General features: G+C 45.8%; 1 protein-coding gene across 4 annotated transcripts in view; it reads right to left on the reverse strand.

The window, feature by feature from the left end:
- DPP6 (dipeptidyl peptidase like 6) overlaps nucleotides 1-21386 on the reverse strand; it is a 977175-nt gene that overhangs the window by 233973 nt on the left and 721816 nt on the right. For all 4 annotated transcript variants that reach the window (XM_007165456.2, XM_057550287.1, XM_007165455.3 and 1 more), the window contains exon 6: nucleotides 6435-6487. In XM_007165456.2, the coding sequence (XP_007165518.1) occupies nucleotides 6435-6487 (53 nt within the window). The remainder of the gene's footprint in view (nucleotides 1-6434; nucleotides 6488-21386) is intronic.

Here is a 21386-nt window from a genome sequence, read left to right on the forward strand (position 1 = left end):
CAGGGTCCTGGGGCAGGAGATGTGGAGACACTGACACTGCTGGGATTCTCCCCGCTGCCCTCATGAACTCACTACTTTCAATATTCTCATGCATCAGGCTCAACTCACACAGGCACAGGCTGCCACAGATTTAATTAGAGGGACATGGAGTATAAACCCTTGGCATCTGTCTTCATTTTCCAAGTGAACACCAGACGCCCATAATCCCAATCATGTGGTCTCTACATTGAGCCTTCACTGCTCCGCACCGGGTCTCCTAATTGGCTCCATGCTCCCGACCATCCCTTTCCTCCTCTCTAGACACACACATAAAACTAATCTACGCTCGCCACCTTCACCACGTCTCTCTTCTGCCCGGTGTTCAGTGTGTTCTTATTGGAAAGACCCATCACACCGGGGTGGGGTTTAGGTCTTCCACACTCCAGGCTCACCCTAAACCCACCCAACCCTATCTCTCCCCATGCAGAGCCCCATGAGGACAGCCCTGCTCGGGGCTGGCCTGGCACCCCACTAACTCCAGAAAGATGCTGGCTCACGGAAAAGGTCAAGCCTGTTTAATGATTTACCCGACCTGGAATATCTCCTCTCTGTCTCCATCTATTAGACCAAACCAAACCAAACCAGACAAAACTTACTCAATTATAAGGCTCCGCTCAAGCCAGACTTCCTTTCTGAGATCCTTTATGACATCTCTTCTTTTGTGTTCAGTGTTTAAAATACCCATTTGAGGCACTTAACTTTATATTGTTATATAAGTCTGTGTCTTTCCTCTTCAACAAGATTTTGAACTTAAGGATAGCAACTGTGCTTTTGTTGCTCAATACAGCATTTCAATAAATGTTTGTTGACTTATATTGTCTTTTCTGCTTCCACTGGAGGCAAAACAAGAAAGTCTTAAAAATCAATTGCAGTAAGTCAGATTGAGATGAGATAAAAAGAACTTATTGAGCATTGAGAACTGTAGATAGTTGAAGCTACAGACATCTCTTTTAAGAGAGAAATTAAAATCACATGGGCAGGACTCCCCTGGTGGCACAGTGGTTAAGAATCCACCTGCCGGTCTTCCCTGGTGGCGCAGTGGTTGAGAGTCTGCCTGCCAATGCAGGGGACACAGGTTCGAGCCCTGGTCTGGGAAGGTCCCACATGCCGCGGAGCAACTAGGCCCGTGAGCCACAACTACTTACTGAGCCTGCGTGTCTGGAGCCCGTGCTCCACAACAAGAGAGGCCGTGGCAGTGAAAGGCCCACGCACCATGAAGAAGAGTGGCCCCCGCTCGCCGCAACTAGAGAAAGCCCTCGCACAGAAACGAAGACCCAACACAGCCAAAAATAAATAAATAAATAAATTAATTAATCAATTAATTAAAAAAAAAAAGAATCCGCCTGCCAACGTAGGGGACACGGGTTTGAGCCCTGGTCCAGGAAGATCCCACATGCCGCAGAGCAACTAAGCCTGTGCACCACAACTACTGAGCCTGCGCTCTAGAGCCCGTGAGCCACAACTACTGAGCCTGCGTGCCACAACTACTGACGCCTGCGCGCCTAGAGCCGGTGCTCCACAACAAGAGAAGCCACCACAATGAGAAGCCTGTGCACTGCAACAAAGAGTAGGCCCTGCTTGCTGCAACTACAGAAAGCCTGCGTGCAGCAACGAAAACCCAACGCAGCCAATAAATAAATAAATAAATTAATTAATTTTAAAAAATCCCATGGGCATTAAAATCACCTGAGTGTCACAGAACAAGTCTTAGCTTTGAAAAATTATTAAAGGGAATTTTATTATTGTAGGGGTTATATCGTTCCTCTCCTTGTAACAGAAAGGATTTGAGCTGGCTAGAAAGTAAAGTCTAAAAATTTAATTACAAGACTATAAATATATATTCTGGATATATTACAATATGAAGAATAACATTCCCAGGCATTCACTAGAAGCAAAATTCTCTGCTGTGCACTTTGCATGTACCATTCCACTTAATTCTTATAATGTGCCTATGAGGTGAGCACTATTATTAACATCTTTTCAAAAATATGGAAACTAAGATCTGTAGAAGTACGGCAACTATCAGGGTCACACAGCCAAGAGTCAGCTGCAGACTGGGATTCACATTAAGGTCTATGGGACCACAGGGCTTCAGTTCTTAGCTCCTGTGTCATGATATCAGGCAAGGTACTGGGCATTGTGCTATGTTGTCAACCTAGATTTCTATTTTCTAAATAAATGGAATGCTCTTCTGCATCCCAGCCTATAAAGTTAGAGAGTAACCCTGGGCAGAAGGAATCTATGTCTCAATTTATTATTTTCACAGATGCAGAATGTGACTTCATAAGTCAACCAGAATTCCAAAGGAATACAATTCTGTACAATTTGTTTGGTACAAGTAAATAAGCAAGGTTAGGGCAACAATATCCACAGAAGATGGCCTGACATGTAAACAAAAATGCCTCTGAATACGTCTCAGTTTCTGTTCTATTATTGCTCTGTTTGCCAAACTCCAAAATGCCAATGCTACATAACTACGGGGTATACCAAATTTTTCTTAAAATTGATTTCTGTTATAGAAGGATTGATTTTCTCTAGCCCATATGATTTTCAGAATGATCCTAAAAGATATAAGAAATTATAATTATATAGAAATATAATTTTTCTGAAAAAAGCACTCAAGCCAATGGGTAAACTAGTCCAAAAAAGAGTCATGTCAGGAAAATGTCAAGAAACAGCCAAGTCTACCAAAAACTGCTATGAAAACACACAATGGACCCTTAACAGAGAAGATTAGCTGGTTATAATCTCTATTATGAAAGATTGCTTTATTTTGTTGACATTCTGATATAAAGACTTAGTGAAACACTTTATGTTAAAAATAATAGCTTTAATTCTGGCTTCATAAACAAATCTGCATAAAAGACATGTCCTTTAAGAATACAATTTTTGAAAATTTAGTATGTGAAAGTCAAATGCACCTACCCTTAGGTTCTAGATTTCTGAATAAATGAAAATTCACTTGGCTCGGCATTCTCATTATAACCCAAGCCGTTACATGCACACGGGGTTCTAGTGGGCTCCAGCTGCAGAGGTCTCAACTGGAGGAGGAGGAATTTAAACACAGGACACGAAGGCCTCTTTATGGCTCGTGGAAGAGACAGAAAAGAGGATACCCCCTTCCCAGATTCTTCTGTCATTGGCAAAAGGAAGGAAACCACAGTTTAGAGGGCACTGAAAAATTAATTTGATCCTTCTCTGTGATTGGTTGGAAAGTCTGAAGCCAAGGGGGGGGAAAAAAAAGCTATAAAGGACAAATAATCCCATCCTGCATACTGAATGGCCTCTGGCTGGAAGAGAGGAATTGAAGGGAGAGAGGGATGAAAGGAGAGGTGAGAATTTGAGAAAAAGATACAGAGCTGTAACTCCAGAAGTATCAAGAGAAGCTCTCAGATTTTTGGTCCTATGAGTAATGTAAATTTAAATATTTTAATAGAGATAGTTTTATTTTAAAAAGACAGTTGTGCTTTCCTTGATACCCCAAATCCAGCTACGGGGCTGTGTTCTCCCCCTGCCAACTGGTGGAGCTCTGGCACAACTGACTGAGCTCAACAAGCCCCTTTTGGAGGCTGAAGCTGCAAAAGCTCGAAGCCTAAAGTCCCATCCAGTTTGGAAATCCACTGTCTCATTAATACAAATAAGATTTTGACAATATTTGAAATTAATTAGTTCATTTATTTTGCATAAATGGTCGGGCAATGCCATTTTTGGAGAAGCTGTCAGTTTACGTGGTGATGAGATGAACCATAGACATCCTCATCCACCAGAGATTGTTTCCCATAAATGTAACAAGTAATCTGCTACATCTTTCAATCTTATAAGAGTCCTTATGTAACTAAGCAGGACCATATGGGGCCTCCTCAGAACAGACCCCTCACCCCATGCCTTCTGCCTGCCTCTTGTCTGTAGAAAACCTGTAGCATACCTAGGCTTTCTGCAAGTTCCAATGAGTAAATTTAATCAGAGAAGTGAGAAAATGCAGAAGGAAAGGAAAACAGTCAAACAAGACAAAATAATAACAGTATAGCCATTAAACAAAGTCAAGGACCTTCAGTTCCTCCTCAAGGGCCATAGATACTATTCTGAGCCATGTCCTTTGAGCTGTTTTGCAGATACTGAAGCCCTTACCAGGTGGAAGAAGTTAACTGCATGCTGCCCACAAGCATGTAGACCCCAGACCAGTTGGAACCAGAGGATTGATGATGTTGACTCCCAATTACCTCACCACCAACCAATCAGAAGAAGGTCCACGAGCTGATTACACACCCCACCACCCCCCCCCCCCCATCCTGTCATTAAAAACCTTCTCCTGAAGCCTTTGGGGAGTTTGGGCCTTTTAAGCACTAGCTACCTGGACTCCTTGCTTGGCGCCTGCAGTAAACGCTGCACTTTCTTTCACCACAACCTGGTGTCAGTAGATTGGCTTTACTGTGTGTGGGCGAGCGGACCCAAGTTTGGTTCGGTAACACTTAGAAAAGCAATAAATTAGCACCACTAAAAATCTGATATTTACAGCTGTAATTTTACCCAAGGTGGTTGTTTTGATGGCACAGGATTGAGAGCGAGCCAGGCTATGCTGGATTCCAGCTCTCCTGGGCACCAGCTATGAGACGACAGACAGTTCTCACTGTGAAAGGAGGAGAAGAATGCTTTTTTGCAGGACTGATGTGCTAGGGTAGGCGCACTTGAGACTCATTCAATACATGACGGCAATTATTATTACTATGATTATTTTTAAAATACCAAAAGCAGCTCACTCTTCGTTGGCATCCTCTATGGGGAGATCATCATCCTCATTGTGAGCGCTGAAACCAAGCCTTCAGCACACACCACCTTGTCCTTCGGTTTGTGGCTGGTTTGGCAAACTCTTGTGCCAGGTTCTCAGAACCTAGTTCTCTTAAATTCTAACTGATGCAGTAAAGTCTTTATACCATGTGTCAAGCACAAAATGCTTTTCAAGTTTCGAGTTTTACAAATTTATATAAGATGAAATGAAATATCCATCATCTACAATAAATTCTATTGTTCCCAGAAAGGGTAGATAAATCTCAAGGCATAATTATACTCCTGCCTGCCGTGACCTTTGAAGATGCATATCTGCTTGAAAAATAATAGAATAATTCCTCGTTAGTGAAAAGCATTTGAGTTTCTATTTGAACTATGCTTAAAAAAAAAACACCTATGGATACTTTATTTTCACTACGGGGGTCATCTTCAGTTTCTCGGGGCTTGATTTTTCTAATAGTCTAACAGAAACGATTAATCACATTTGGCCGCATGTCTGCATGTATCTTTTATTTATCAGATGAAATTATTTTCCCCATGTTTGTTTTCCAAGGATATGCTCATATTCTACCTAAACTTAGTAGAAAACAGACAGCAGCAGTTGTGAAACATCCATGCCGTGATTAATGCTCTCCTATGGAACAATACTTTTTAGCAACTCCTGCTGTTTGTTTAAATTTGCTTAGGAAAATTAGGATGCCTCCCCGTAAATAGTCATGGGAATTTACACAACACTGCCAGCAGTACAATCCAATTTCTTTGAACATTTCCTGAGCACTTCACCTTTTCGAAAAAAAAGTGAGAGAAACCATGGAGAGTATGAAAGAGAAGGAAAAGGTGGGAACAAGAACACAGGCAGGGGTGAGGGTAGAGGGGTTGTAGGTGGGTGGGGGAGGGGAGGAGGAAGGAGAAAGGAGGAAGACGAGGGGAGAGAAAGAAAGAATAAAATGGAAGCAACAAAAGCCATCCCTGCCACACTCTCCTTGCTCTGCAACTGGTTTTCCCTGTGCCCACGCAACAAATGGCTTCACCAAACTTCAACCATGTCTTAACACCTCCGGACTCCAAAGATGAGCTCCTGATAACGCACCCCACGTTGTGTGTGGCTGTGTCTACCCAGAACTGAAAACTCAGCAAAATCACATTTGCACTCATGTCTTTCCTCCCCGCTCACACTTTTGGGTCCCAAATCTTGCATTTTTGAGAAACAAGATGAGCTTAGGGGTGCTGCCTTCTCTATTATGTATATAAACCAGAAACCCTCCTGGGATTCCTAGGTCGAATCACCATGCCCTAGAGGGGCCACAGCTGATTACAAAGTGGGGCGGGGGAAGGGGGAATCTTTCTCTGCAAACCTGGGAACCAGAGCAGGAGGTGGTGGAGCTGTTCTAGAAAGGGGGGCTTCACAAATGGGCAAGAAACTGGACTCAAGTGACCCCCTCGGCCCTGGAGGCATCACGGAGGTCCCACAGCATCGGGACACTTTGCTGTCAAGAAATAAGGTGCCTCATTTCCTGCCCTAAGAATTAAGCAACTAGTCAGCGCTCTGCTCTGCTTTGTGCTTTGTTTTGCAGATTTCACGTTAAAAGAAAATGAAAGAACAATCTTACCCATGAGGAATTTTGCTCAGGACATAATATCCAGTATAGGAGTGTTGATATATCTGAAACAGACAAAAAAAAAAAACAAGAAACAATAAAACAAGCATTGAGACAATGGTTGTGATTATGATATTTTTCAAATCACTGTGAATCCTAATAAACATCCCTGGACCAAAAGTAGTTAGTCAGGAGACCTGGCGGCAAAGTCTTTTATTTACTCAGGAAGTTAATTTGCATACCTTGTTTGTTTTATTTTCACCATTTGCATGTAGTTTACGGGCAGCCAGAGGCTAGATGTCATCTCCATGACTACCTGGCTTGTGATTAAATCAGGGGCAGAGACTTCCAGCTCAACTAAGTGTAGCACAGAACTAAGGAGGACACTGCTCACTGGAGGCTGCCCGACAGCCAGCTGGACCCTGAAACCGTTAAGACCCACGCACTGCTGTAAACCACGGCCGATGCTACTGTGTATCCTCGGTGAGTACTGAAGCCAAGATAGGCTTAACTGGGCAAACTCCTGCCCCCTTGGACAATTTGATGTGCAGGTTTTAGCTTCACGGAGTGGTCAATAAACTAAGAACTCATTGCAAGGGGAGCATGGCTTTCAAAACTAAGGTAACAACAACAAAACAGCATTTCCAAACTCCTGTAACTCCCAAATCTCAGATGTCCCTCTTAAACTCTTGAACCAGGAGAATACTCCCCAACCCATAAATGCAGTGACTACAATGCGAGGGATACCCCCAAAGAAGGGAGAACGTGGTCTCCATCCTCTCCAGCGTTCTGGACAGAGGCCCTCCCCAGGGTGTGGAATGTGATGGGTTACCGCGCAGGGTTGAAGTGCGAACCGTACACTTCCCTTTCTTTCCGCTACCTGTGGAACTTTGGAGAGCTGGCACCCTGTGTGGGCAGATGTTCAGGGACTAGCACTTTGCAAGCAGCTTTCTGCAGATGACAGGTGAGGGACATGCAGCCGAGGAGGACAGATCTACTGTAGAGCACGTGTCATATGGATGCGTTTGGAACTGATGATGGAAGTGAATCTTCAAAAGGAAAATGGGTAGGATTTGCTAATACCTCTGACCCCCCATCTAGTCTGGGCTCCCAGATTAATTTCTAGGAAATCACAGTGGATCAGTTATTTGGAAAAAAAGGGCCCAGATATAAAAAATAAACAACAGCACTTAAGTCCCAATGACCTTTTGCTTCCAGTGATGTCAAGACTCCTGAACCAGACACCTGGGGCCTGGGGTGACCTGCTGGATGGCAGGAAATGGGCATCTGACTGGGGAATTACCTTAAATACTGGTTATTATGAAGAAATAACCTCTAAGGAACAAGATCGTGAAGAAGAACTTCACAGAGCTGCCATGGCGATCTGAGCAGGATCAGAGGACCCTGACTGCTGTTTCTGAAGCGCTGCACGGCGATGCCCCCCGATGAGAAGAAGGAAGGGCCTGTGGACCAGCCCCTGTGTCCTGAGCAGACTGATGCTCAGAGAGCCCCTCAGAGGTCCTTGAGCTTTGACACAACGTCGCCTCTGTGAGCAGATGCCGGAGCACAAGCTGGGTGGATCCGTCCCACTTCTCCACGGTTATGGCGTCGGGTGCTGTGCTGTGTAGTGTTTCCGACCTCTCCTTCCAACTATGTGTCTTTTCATACTGTGTGTCTCACTTTATTTTCACAGTAACCCCAGGAAGGCAAAAGATTACCTCTGCTTGTTGAGATAGGAAAGTGAGGTCCAGAAAGGGTAGAGGAGGGCAGAGGAAAGGCAAAGGGGAGGGGAGGAGTGGGGGCACAAGGGAGAGGAGCAGAGCAGGGAGGGTGGACCCTGATTCCGCACCCTTGAGTGCTGGGGGACTTCGTGACTCAAACAAACAGAATGTGACGGAAATGATGGTCTCAGGCTTCTGAGAGCGGGTTATAAAAGGTATCGTGGCCACCTCCTAGCTCCCTTTCAGATCACTTGCTCTGGGGGAGGCTGGCCACCATGGTGTGTGGACACTCGAGCAGCCCTGTGGGGAGGTCTGGGTGGTGGGGGGCCGAGGTTCTTCCCCATTCGATCACCAACATCCAGCAAGGAACTCAGGGAGCTTGGAAGTGGATTCCTCACCTGCAGTCAAGGCTTCAGATGATGCAGCCCTGCCTGATAACCTCACGAGAGAACGTGAGCCACAGATGCTCAGATAAGATGGTCCTGAATTCCTGACCCACAGTAACCATGAGATAATAAATGTTGGTTATCTTGAGCCACTAAGTTTTGGATAGTTTCTTACACAGCAATAGGTAAATAACATATCTAGTTTAAACCCAAAGAAAAAAGATAGCTAATAAATCAGATGTGAGTACACTGAGTTACTGGGTTCCCTCCCTAAAAACTTTCAGCAACTTCTAAAACAAATAGACAAATTCCTTATCGAAAGTGTCAGTACAGAAGAAGTGAGGGGCTGGTGGGGGGGCATTATAGGCAAAAACCCTTGGAGGAAGCCTTTGAAGTGACCGCAGAGAACAGTCCAAAGCACTGAAGGAGACGGTGGCGGTGATGCTGGCGTCGAGAGTGGCTGCAGTTTGAAGCACATACTATGCACTAGGTAGCGTGCCAGCTCCTTAGCATACATGGATGCACTCAATCTGCATGAGGAAGGTATCAGTATTCCATTTTTAGGATAGGAAAACTGAGTCAAACGCAAGCAAGATTTGGCCTGAGGTCTGTTTCTCTCTAAGCGCATATTGGAAATTGCCTGAACAAAGGGTACAGCTCTTAACTCTCAAGTTACAAATCCAAGTTGATTGTTGTCAACTGAAAAATCCAGAATACCAACAGACATAATAAACATGCAAAGTAAGGACATGTGCTGTCTTTCTTGGTCTTATTTCATCCATCTGGAAACAGTGATTTCAATTCATTCTCTGGTTATGACATTCCCAAACCCCTAGACTTACATCTTTGCATACCTCTTTAAATATACCTGCAAATGACCCTGAAATTCAGCTTTGTGACTATCTTCTGAGTGGAACCGATGAGAAAAAGGAAGACAGAATTAAAATAACCTTATAAGGGCAATGGTAAGAAGAAGATGAGAGAGAACTATCCCTTTACAATTCTATGTCTGTACTGTCAGGCAAAAAGAAAAAAAAAGCATATATGGATGGGAAATGTAATAGAATATCTGGAAAACTAAATCACTAATTAGAAAAATTCAAATGAAATGAAAGAGAGTCAAGACGTAGCGACTGGATCTGCCAACTATGTATGGGACAGAAGCCTTCCAGAGTAAACTGTTAATGCAAATGGAAAGCCTTTAACATGAAAGTGCAATTATGACTCAAGTGCTACTCAAAAAAACGGGGAAGTGGGAGGAAGATGAGAGGATTCTCTCATTGCTCCAAGAGGAAACAATCAAGTACCATTCTCTTCCACAAGATATTCCCGTGACCTGGAGCCAAAAGAACCCCAGGCACAAAGAAAACAACTTTGAAAGAGGACAAATTTCAAGAGTTTCATTTGCACGATGGATGCCTTACCTCAAAACGCATTAACGATAAGCTATATCTCACTGAAAGAATTTGTTCCTTGGAGAGATAAAAGTCTTTTTTTTTTGTGGTCTCTTTCTCTTTTATTTATGCTTCTTTCTTTAAAACAGACTCTAAATACTTCTGATCATGGAAAAAAGTACAAAGAGTTGGAAGCTGATAAGACTGCATTGTTATTTTTCTGTGAGTAGACTTTTAGAAGTTCATGAATATAAGTTACTTTGGTTTCTTCCCACAGCAACAAATTGCTCTTTGAAAATGAATGCATGAAAACCTGTTACCCAAAACACCATTCACAACATGGGAAGACAATTTCAGCATATTATTTTTTAAAATATATCATGCAACATAGTTGATACTGGCATTCAATAACTGGGAAAAAATAACCAGTGAAGGGTTTGTCTTGGGCTAAGGTCATATTTGGTCTGCTTCTAATGTTTCTGAAACATCACTCTGCCAACAGCTTTCTTTCTGATCCTCTCCCCTCATCGCACCCTGAGCCACACTTTTGATTTCTCTCCGGTCTTTCCTACCTCAGCCTCATCACGCACACTAACCCAGACTCACTTTACATCTTCTTCCTCTAGGAAACCTTCCACTCTTGTAGTTTTAAACTATGATTATCTGAATATTGGTAATTTCACAGATCTATCTCCTCAACTGTAGACCAGTGTACCAGATTCCCCCTCGACATCTCCATCTTGTGTGTCACAGGCACCCCAAACTCACTATTCTCCAAGTTATCTCTTATCTACCCTCAAAACCTAGTTCTCCTTTGATACTTCCTGTCCCAGTCGGTGGCTCCCGCACCCCCTCAGTGATCTGAGCTGAAAACCTAGTTTCTCCTGACTCCATTCTTTGCCTCCTTCCTCCTCTGGCTCAATTCAATCTATCTCCAAATTGTGCCAAATTAACTTCTTAAGTCCTTCTCAAATCCATCACCCACTCCTCATCCCTATGGCAAGCACCTTCCTTCAGACCTCCCCCCATCCTTCCTCTCCAGGACTAACCTCTGTGATCTTGACCCCATTACCTCCTGATACCTGTTGAACTTTATCAACTCCTCTACCACGAATTACGTGCCTTATATTTTTCATCACTCCCTCTCCTTGTTCCTTCTCCCGAATCTGCAGAATTCAAATCTCCCACATTAAAAAGTCCGTGGTCGTTCCCCCCGCCACCCCTCCGACTCGTTCTTCTTTTTAACTGTCATGGCACTTCATAAGGAAAGTCTACGCTGCTTCACTTACTATCACTGTGAACCCACTGCATTATCCTCCCGACGTCCTCAAAGTGCCACCTCCAAGCGGATGTCCCGCTGCCGAACATAATGATATCTTCCTAATTTCCAGCCTGCTTGCTCTCTCTGCAGTACGTGATAAAGGTGATAGGAATCCTTCTCCCTTCTTCATTCCATGGCAGGTCACTGCTTTCAATCTCCTCCTGCCTTCCTCCCTCCAGCCTCTTTGCCTTTCCTTCCTGCTGTACAGACCCCTTGAATGGATGCAGGCACCAACCTGCCACTCTTGGAGGTTTCCCTTGTTGGTCTATACCCTTGGTCTGGAAGAGCACATTCATTTCTGCTTTCTTGTGAGGCTTCTTACTGAATTCATATTTTTATGCTTGATCCATCTTCTGAGTTCTAGACTCATATTTTCAGCTTGTGTTGGGCCTTTCAGCATAGATGCTTTTAACCCAAAACTTTTACACCACATTCAATATTTTGAAAACCAAATAAACTCTTTTCCTGCTAGAGAATTCTCTTTGATGTGCTTCCACTTACCTGGTCTCTCAGTAGAAACACACTGGAATTAGCTCCAACCATTTCTATTCCCTCCTTTCCTTCCTTTCCTTACTGTCCATGTACAATTGGTTTCTGAATTTCACTGGACTTGTACCTTTGGAATGAACCTTAAATTCATAGCACGTGTTCCACCCTCAGTAACACTGCCCTAGCTTGGGATGCCTGAGTGGCCCCAGTGACCTTCCAGTTGACCTGCCAGCCTCCCGGCAGTGCTCCTCCCGGAGGGGGGAGTAGGACACACCTACTCCTGTGGAGCCACTACTATTATTACACAGGTTTAGAGGAAGACGCAGGATCAGTTCTCAGCCTGCTTATCACCCGAGGGGTGGACTCAGGAAAATTACTTAACCTCTGAGCCTGAGTGTTAGAGCTGTGAGTATTTGCTCAGGAAATTTAAACCACGAGAAAGGAATCAAGAATGCTCTTGTTTAAATTTTAAGGAGAATTATACGATCTAGTGACTAGCATTATGCAGAATCCATGAAACTCTTTTTTTCTCTACTCTTTTGAGCTCTTAAGAAAACAGGAATTCCACTGAGAATGCAGAGTTGGAGCTAACTTATTTCAAGGGCTGGGAGAGGTAGGAAAACAACTGAGATTTTGCCCTGGGTGCCGGGTCAGCACAATCTCTCTATTCTTTAGTGTTCCAATAACGAGATGGATGGTCCCCTGAGGTGGTAAGCCCCCCAGCGCTGATAGAATTCAAGCAGAGACTGGACAGGCGTTGTGAGGAGTGCTCTAGAATGGGTGTGAAACGGAGCAGGACCCTATGGTCCTTGCCCCCCCATGTCCACCGCCTGCCTTTCGTCTGTGGAAAAACTTTAGCCAAAGAATAAGTTTAATCAGAGAAATGAGAAAATGCAGAAACAACAGAAAAAAGTCAAAAGAGATCAAATCAGAATAGTCAGTAAGCAAAGTCCAGGACCTTTAGTTCCTCCTCAAGGGCTACAGGTAACATTCCGAGCCCTGTCCTGTGAGCTGTCTTACAGATACTGAAACCCACCAGGTGGGAGAAGTTAACTACATGATGACCAGATGTAGCCATGACATAAGCTGCCACAGTTCCGAGAACTAGCCTCAAGGAAATGGGAACAAATGACTGCATTTGGTACATATTTCCTCACCCTTTGCCAACTTTTTTGATATCATTTCGTGAAGTCAAAGTTCTTGCTGTAATAATTTTAAAAGAAAATTTCTCTAGAGGGCCTCAAATAACTAGAAACAAATTGAAACATTTAGTAAAAGAAAAAAAAAAGATGTTTAGCTCCTATGATGTAACATAAATGTTAGGAAATGACTCCATATAAACAAAATGTCCTTTGTTTTCCCCTTGGTTGCATATGCCGTTCCCTCCTCATGATCTGGAACTCACAGTTCAGTGTAAAAATCTAGCAGGTGTAAAACAGAGCAGACATAGGGTTGCCAGTTTCAAACTACAAAAGTAATTAAAAGCCCTTAGGATTCAGTATTTGTATCTCAACTCCTCTCCTCCTGGAAGCACTGGTCTTCCACCAAACTTTCTAAATTTAAGAGAGCAGAGATGGTGGTTTCCTCTTGAACCTGCAGTCTCTTCAAATGTCTAGTTCTGCTCTGCGTACCACACCCACCCCAATACGCCCTAATTCATTCTTTTGCGACCAATCCCTATTCATCTAACTTCTTAGTAGAGAATGTTTCTTTCATCCTCTGTGTCCTTCACACATAATGCTCTCCAGAAATCACTATGAGAACATCTGAGGATAAAAACAACATGGTTAAAAATGAGGATGCATCTAAATAAATATCTTAAATTTCAGAGATGAACAGTAAAACTTTCAGCTGTGATTCGGATCATGTTTCCAAATATCCATTTCAAGAGCATCTCTGACATCCAGAAATAGCTGAGTAATTTCTTTTTAATCATTTCCTGTGTCTTCACTTGGACATTTCAATTCAAGGAGCACGTCCATGTGTCTTAAGCTCATCTTCTGGAGACAAATGAAATCAGTCATAGGGTTGCTAGGAAGAAATTCAAAGGAAGTGATCCATGAGGCTCTCCTTCCTAACTGATTTTCAGGGACACACACCAGCGCGCCCCAACTTCCTCCCGGGCTCTGTCACTCCCTGTCCTCTGCGTGGCCGGCCACTAAGAAACGATGCCCGATTTCCATACTCTTCCTGGCGGCCAACTTCCCTCCCTTGCTGCCCTCTCTGTTCTATTGTTTTGCCAGGCCTTTCTGCTGACTCATTCCTGATTTTGCTTGAGAACACAACCTTTTCTTTTTCCTTGCTCTCTTTTCTGTCTCTTCTCACCTGAACATACTGCCTGTAGGATCAGCCTTGTGGAGAGGCAAGGTAAAAATAAATAAAAATTCCTTACATCATAGAGACCTTTAGAATTTACAAACCACTTTTTTCTGTATCCTTTGACTTGACCCTCACAACACCTGGTCCCGTGGCTGGAGTATCAATAGCTCCTCCTCGATTCTCTTTTAAATTAAGAAACAGAGGCTCAGAGATGCAAACTGATTGGTCCAAGGTCACATACTGTCACAGGAACAGACGCAGGAGGTCAATGTCTTTTCACGTGTGGCTTGACCTTGTTCTCACTATAACACCCTGTCAAGAAAGCTTCTCCCACCCTCAATCACCTCCTCTTTACCAGCCGTAAAGGCTACTGACAGACCCATTTTCAAGAGAACAATATTAAGAAGAAAGTAACCGTGAGAAGATTAACGCCAGAGCCATAATCAGCTCCCCCACTGCACAAGACCAGCTACCAGCCGATGGAGGTCAAGGCCTCGGGGAATGGCACAGAATCCCAGTGGTCCCGGGGGCCAGAGTGGGACACGGAGAGAAAGGAGGGCGTGGAGGGGGTGGCACGGGGGAAAGTCGCCCGCTTGCAGCTACACAGGGCTGGGCTGCGGCACCAGCTCCCTTGCACAGCAGCTCACCGGCTTCTCTGGAGCCTCTCCTGACCCCCTGTCCCTGGCGGCGCTGAAGGCCAAGTGCACTGGACTCACTTCAAAGGACAGAAAAGGAAGACAGTGTGTGAACACCTGGTTCTCTCGTCTGGTAAACGGGCGCTGATGGAGGGAGGACCCACTGGCACTTAATTAGCACAATACAAAGACCAACAGTGGAAGGTCCCTTCTTGATAAGAAGGTGCACCGGAAATACCTATGTGTTCCTAGGGCCCCGGCTGCGTCTATACCGGCCGCCACCGAAGGCCAGGGTGAGAAGTCCAGTCAGTTCCTCCTCCTCCTCCCCCTCCCCCTCCTTCCCCCTCTTCTGCTTTTTTTTTTCTTTACATCTCTGTATTTGTGTGTGTATCATAGGATGCTGAGTAGCAGGTAGATTGATTTTTGGCAAGTCAGTCTCCCCCCACCGACGCTCACATCACAATCCCAGTCCCCCGTTTTTCATCACCTGCTCACTGTCTCCACGTGGATACTCTGCCCTGTTTATCCACGTCTAAGGCGACTACTTTCTCCCCTCACCGCCTCCTGACTTCCCGTTCACGTGCAGCAGGAACCCTCCCGTGCTCACACGTAGGAGTGGGGTTTGGACCCGGGTCTGACCTCTCACCAGACTGGTCGTTTGGGTACCTTTCTTTCATTTTCTTTCCTCCGGATCCCCCTGGACCCGGTACAGGCCCCCGTCTCTCAGGAACTTTCTAAGATGTTGCCATCTGCCCAACGTATCCTGATATAACACTTCCTTCACCTTCACTTGAACTTCAGCAAGTTACCCCTGCCTCCCTCTCGAGCTCCCTTCTCGGAGACTCTCTGATGTGACATCAAAGCGACCTGGGCAGCGTGTTGGCGAGACCCCTGCCCCCATCCCACAGGCGTTAGCGTCAGTCAGCTGGTGCCAGATGAGAAGCAAGGGCGGGGCTTTTCTGCAAATGGCCACAGAGCCACAACTCCTCGAAGACAGGACCAGGGCACAGTGGTCCAGAAGAGGGTCTTAGCGCCGCCTGGAACGGAGCAGCAGGGGACAAATCGACGGGTCCCCAGGAGTGTGTTCTCCCAGTCATGCCCGACTGAGGGTTTTCTACAACTGACAGCTGCCCTTCCATATCAGAAACCCAGCGTTCTGCATCCAAGGCTGATTCAGCTACACGCTGATGGTTCTTAATCCACAGAGTCCCTTAAAACAAATCCTTCGTGGGTACGATAGACAATAAATTAGGATACAAGTGAACTGAGAAGATTCTGGAATCCAACGGGTAGAAATCGCTGAGAGCGACCTGTCGCCCAGCTGCCCCAGCAGACACGCCGTCTGCGCTGCCACGCTTTGTGTAACACTTCATACTCCCTGCAGTACGACTTCCCTGTAGCTCGCTCTCTCATTTCCATGAACATTTTTGAAGGTTTTGTTCTCGTCCACGTTACTATGTTTTCCATGCACGTCGTACTAGGTTTTGTGGGAGGTCATGTCTGTGCTTCCCCCCTTCTCCTCCACCTCTGAGACAGCTCATGTTTCCCTTTCTTGAGTTTCTTGAGAACCCCCCATTCTCAGGCTCTTCTTTGCTTATTCTCAGAGGCCTTTCCTTTCATTTTTCAGCAGTAAAAGAGATCCTCAACGCCCCTGAGACAGGCAGCTCCTGGGTGACATGGACACTAATGGTAGGAAGAGAAGGGAATTCTGGCAGAGGCTAGCTTTCCTGCTCTGATTCCAGCTTGTTTTCTGTCCCCTTGGCTGCCTCCTTCTGGAAGAATCAACCCGGGTGAGCAAAGGGCTGGGACTTGTACCACAGCCCTGGGAGCGATTTCAGAGGCTCCAGTGGGTCTGGTTTGACTGGACACCATGCACGCACAATGAGGGGTAATCAGGTACCACCAGGGTCCTGCCTATGTTTCCAGAATAGTGAAATCTGGCATCTGTGATTATCATCATAACCAGCCTCTCCGATGTCTTCTTGATCTGGAATTACCAAATATAATGCCACTGTTACTATATAATGTGCCACCCAAACAGGCACAGAGAAAGTGGAGCGATCAATACTTTTGTTGGGAAAACAGGCACAAATTGTTTGTCTGGAACCATCCGTTCCAGACAAACCAAGATATATGGTTTCCCTCGTTATCGCTGCTATGTGAGCGATCCTACCACAGCCAGAATAAGAAATTATTTTCTCAGTTTAACTAGGGGCAGGCACTTGTGGAAAGAAATTCAACAAAGACCTGGTAAATGAGTCTAAAAACAGACAAACTAAGCACGGGGGTGGGGTACTGTGTTGAGCACGTCTCCAAGAGGACTCACAAAGCCCGAGGCTGTCGAAGCACCATCTCCGCCCAGGTCAGCTCCTCACGCCACACGGGACCTGCCTCGTTCCCCAGCCTCGAGGCAGACGTCCCACGCCAGAGTTGGACGGCACTGTTTGCTGGCAGGTGTTACGTGCCCAGCTTGAGGTGAGTGGAGAGGGCACTGGGGCTGAGAGGGGTCGTGGCTGGTAGCTGAATAGTGAACACAGGGCAGGAGGGGAAAACCTGGGGACAAGAGGCTGGAAGGACCATCTTCCTTCAAGTCAGAAGAGGTAACTTAAAGGTTTAGAAAGCGCGTACTGAAACAAATGTAGAAAAAGCCCTGTAATCAATTGGTTATACATACGTAGGCTTATACCAACCTCGGAGGGGCTTAATACATACTATGAACATTATAGACACATATTATAGACACATTCTCAGCAGTCTCCCAAATCATGCCATAGTTACTAGGATATAACATCCCAGGTTAGGAGGAAAAGTAGATGGAATCAATTAAAAAAAAAAAAAATTCAGGTCCAGAGTTGACTATCCTTGAGACAAAAAGAACTCTTGAAAATGGGGGGCGGGGCAGGGGACAAGGGAGTAGCTGGGGTGGTGTTTCAATTTTCATTCATCTATGAATGTCCCTAGAAATCTCAGTCTTAAAAGATTTCAAAATGTAGGGCATCCTAAAGAAAACCATAGGTGATCTTAAAATGGCATTTGGTTGATTTAATGTGAGTTGTCCGTCATCGTGGACGGGGAGGGGTCCACTGAAATGGTACAGGAAAGTACTGTCTGCAGGTGAGGACAAAACTGTGCCATGAGGTCAGGGAGCTCAGTACACAGAAATGCAGAAGGGTGTTCTCTCTGATCGCTGATGGGACAAGAATAATTGCTTGGAGAGAAGATTCCGTGGGCAGCATCAAAAGAAGAAAAACTCATTCAGAGTTAGCGTATCCTTGAAACCATCCTTGTAATTCAGAGGGAAAAACCGCAGCCTGCTTGCGTCATTACCATCGTTCTGAACATCCCCTCCTAATTGGCAATTCTGTGTGTAGTGAAATTTTGTGTTCTGTACAAGAGGGCTCTAAATATATCTTCTGGTTTGACAATTCCAAAGATATTTGAGGAATCATGGGATGTTCTGCCTTTGATATGAGTTTTAAACCAGGGTTAGAAGCAAAGGAGGTGGCATTTTAATGTACGGCATTCAGATGCTGCACGGTTATGATGAGACCGACATCAAAAAGTGATCAGTCGATACTGACTATACGTTTGCCATATGCTCAAGGTCCTCTAATGAGCATTTAAGGAAGAATCCTTCCCTATTTGGGCTGGGTTGCTGAGTTCTGCACTGCTGTTCCCTGAACTAAAAATACTGACACTAACCAGCTTGCAGGGCTCCTCAGGACTCGCCAGATGGCAACTCAGGGCTGTTCTCAGAGCTCAGGGCTGTAGCAGAGCTTTTCCAAGTGTGGTCCACAGACCACTTACTGTTGTCAGAATCATCTAGAGTGCTTGCTAAAAATGCAGATTCCTGGTTCCACGCCATATTTGCTGCATCCGAGTCTTTGGGGCTTTGAATCTGCCTTTTGACAAAACCATCCAAATACATTAACAGGTGTTCCCGGGCGAGGACACCCACGTTTGAGAACCTCTCTCCGAGGCATCTGGTTTGCAAACCTGGCACCACGCAGTGTTACTGGGGACCTTTTAGAAAGTACTGATGCTCAACCCCAGCACCAGAGAACCTGATTTACTACATTACTGTCAGGTGACTCTAATGTGCAAGCAGGTCCACGTGACCCGTTCCTCCAAGTACACCTCTGGATGTTACTGTACATCCACACATCTACACCCAAACACACACCAACAGAGGACTGAGCCCTGGTCCACATGGGCTCCCTGCTGTCAAGTTCATCACTGAAGGTTCTCAGGGCTCTTTCAAGAGTTTCCTCCGCCCGCAGTGCTATAAACTGCTGACTCCCCTCACCAACCCTCAAATCCGAATCTTCCCTCTCAGCCAGTGTAGCTCAGGGTTTCCACTTGCGTATTCACACATCACTGGTGGCAGGTGAGGTATTGAGCAAACATTCTTTCCATCACCCCAGGTCTCCGCTTTCATACATAATCAAAGGGTAAAGGTAGCACCTCAAACCTGGATTTCATTGAAATTATTGCGTAGGGCAAAGCAGGGACAGGTGACAGCCTTAGGCTGAGGCTGATCTGCAGGTACTAGTAAACAGGTGGTGGATGATATATTTTGGATCATGAACACGGAGTCAAATGCCAAGGCAATGAGAAACACTGGGGCGATGATGGACAGCACTGACCAGGGACAGCCTCTCGGCTGTGTCACTCATAGCTGTGCAAACACACATTCTCTAGCCTCGGTTTCCTCATCTATGAAATGGGGATGACAACCATACTTAATCAAGTGACTGAAGTTAAAACGAGATAGTATATCTGAAGCATTTTTAGGGACAGGGCTGTGCTGGGTTCTCAGGACACCAGGTCAGCATGAAAATCGCCCCCATCGGGGAGTCTGAGGCCAAGCTTCAGCCTTGCCTTTAAGTGACAGCATGGCTCTGAGCACATCATAAACTCTGGGTTTTGGTTTCCATGTCGGCAAACTGTAGAGGTTCTGTAAAAATGTTATGAGAACCAGACTAGCCTGATGGCTAAAGCTCCTTTCTTTTTTTTTTTTTTTTAAAGAATTTTCTTATTTATTTATTTATTTATTTATTTATTTATTTTTGGCTGTGTTGGGTCTTCGGTTCGTGCGAGGGCTTTCTCCAGTTGCGGCAAGCGGGGGCCACTCTTCATCGCGGTGCGGGGACCGCTCTTCATCGCGGTGCGCGGGCCTTTCTCTATCGCGGCCCCTCCCGTCGCGGGGCACAGGCTCCAGACGCGCAGGCTCAGCAATTGTGGCTCACGGGCCCAGCTGCTCCGTGGCATGTGGGATCTTCCCAGACCAGGGCTCGAACCCGTGTCCCCTGCATTAGCAGGCAGATTCTCAACCACTGCGCCACCAGGGAAGCCCATAAAGCTCCTTTCTGTATTACGATTTTCTAAAGGAATCAGTGGTGTAACAATATAAAGGGGAGAACTGTGCATGAGAAAGAAACACTATGAGTCCACAGGAAGGACAGAGAATTCAGGTTCCTGCAAGGAGGCTGGTCTCCCAGAGACCTCGGTCCGAATATCTGCATTCAGCCCCTCAATGAAGCCTTTTCTCATCCCTAAGAATCTCTGCTGAGTGCCCTCAGGGAGGGGAAAGGGCACCCCACCCTGCGAAAGCCCACTGGGGCCAAATGAACAGTGCTGGCCTTTGATCTGCAAAAAAAGTGACTGTGCTATTTCCCACGGGATATAGTTCCAGAACGATCCAGCCTGGAAACTTCTAGCGGCTTTCCTACAGCCACATGGGGGAAAGAGCGGAGAGTGCAGCCAGCACCAAGCCCAGAAACAAAAAGGGAGAAGCCGAGTTCTGCTCACTTCACCTGAGTCCTGGGTCTGCAGCTCCCATGGCCGCCTTTCCCCTGGTCAGTGTGTCCTTCCCTCCCCTTCCTGACTTAAGCCACCTGGGGCCAAGTTTTCTTTCTCACGGAAAAAAAAAAGCATGACCTGTGCCGATTACCTGAAGAGCCTTTGTCCTCCTCCTTTTCACGCACCTAAACTTTCTCTCTTTCCCCAAACTGTCTTCCACTAGCCTGGACTCCAGGGCTCGTCTTCAGCCTCCTGACCAAGGACGACTCACTACTTCCTGAGAGCAAGCCTGTGGGGTGAGGCTTCCCTTTTTTATACACTAGTAAATACTCCAGAAGCCAAAACCCTTCATGTTTATTCCTTCACTTCTCTGCGGATAACACTGGCAGGAGGTGTGGGGTGGTGAAGGCCGCTGCTACCCGCACAGACGGTCGGGGATAAAATAGAGCCCGAAGCCTGGTTTCAGTGTCGGTCAGCAGGTTTTACCTCAGAGGACCCATCCTTACTGACCACCTGATACAACACAGCTCCACAGTCAGATCGTATGAGCCTGAAGGCTCCTTGCTGTTTATCGGATGGAGATGGTAGTAGGATGGGAATACCAGACCCCACAATTCCAGTGTCCTTGGCCACACAGGCAATAACTACGAACAATACATTGTGTGTATCCCCAAGAAAATGCCTGTTTCCCGCGTGGGGTGGAGTGAGGTCCATGTGGGAATAAAGACCTTGCCTCCCACCCCTCTATCCTCACAGCTGGGTTTGTTCTCTGCTCCAAATACAAAGTGCTGGGTCCTCCTACAAATCCCCAGGCGGGGTCAGTGGGCACTTCGCTTCATGGGCTAAGTCAGTGAGTCTCCTTCAAGACCAGACCAAACATCAACATGCAGTGGACAC

Source organism: Balaenoptera acutorostrata, chromosome 7, assembly GCF_949987535.1.
Source record: "Balaenoptera acutorostrata chromosome 7, mBalAcu1.1, whole genome shotgun sequence".
Lineage (NCBI taxonomy): Eukaryota > Metazoa > Chordata > Mammalia > Artiodactyla > Balaenopteridae > Balaenoptera > Balaenoptera acutorostrata.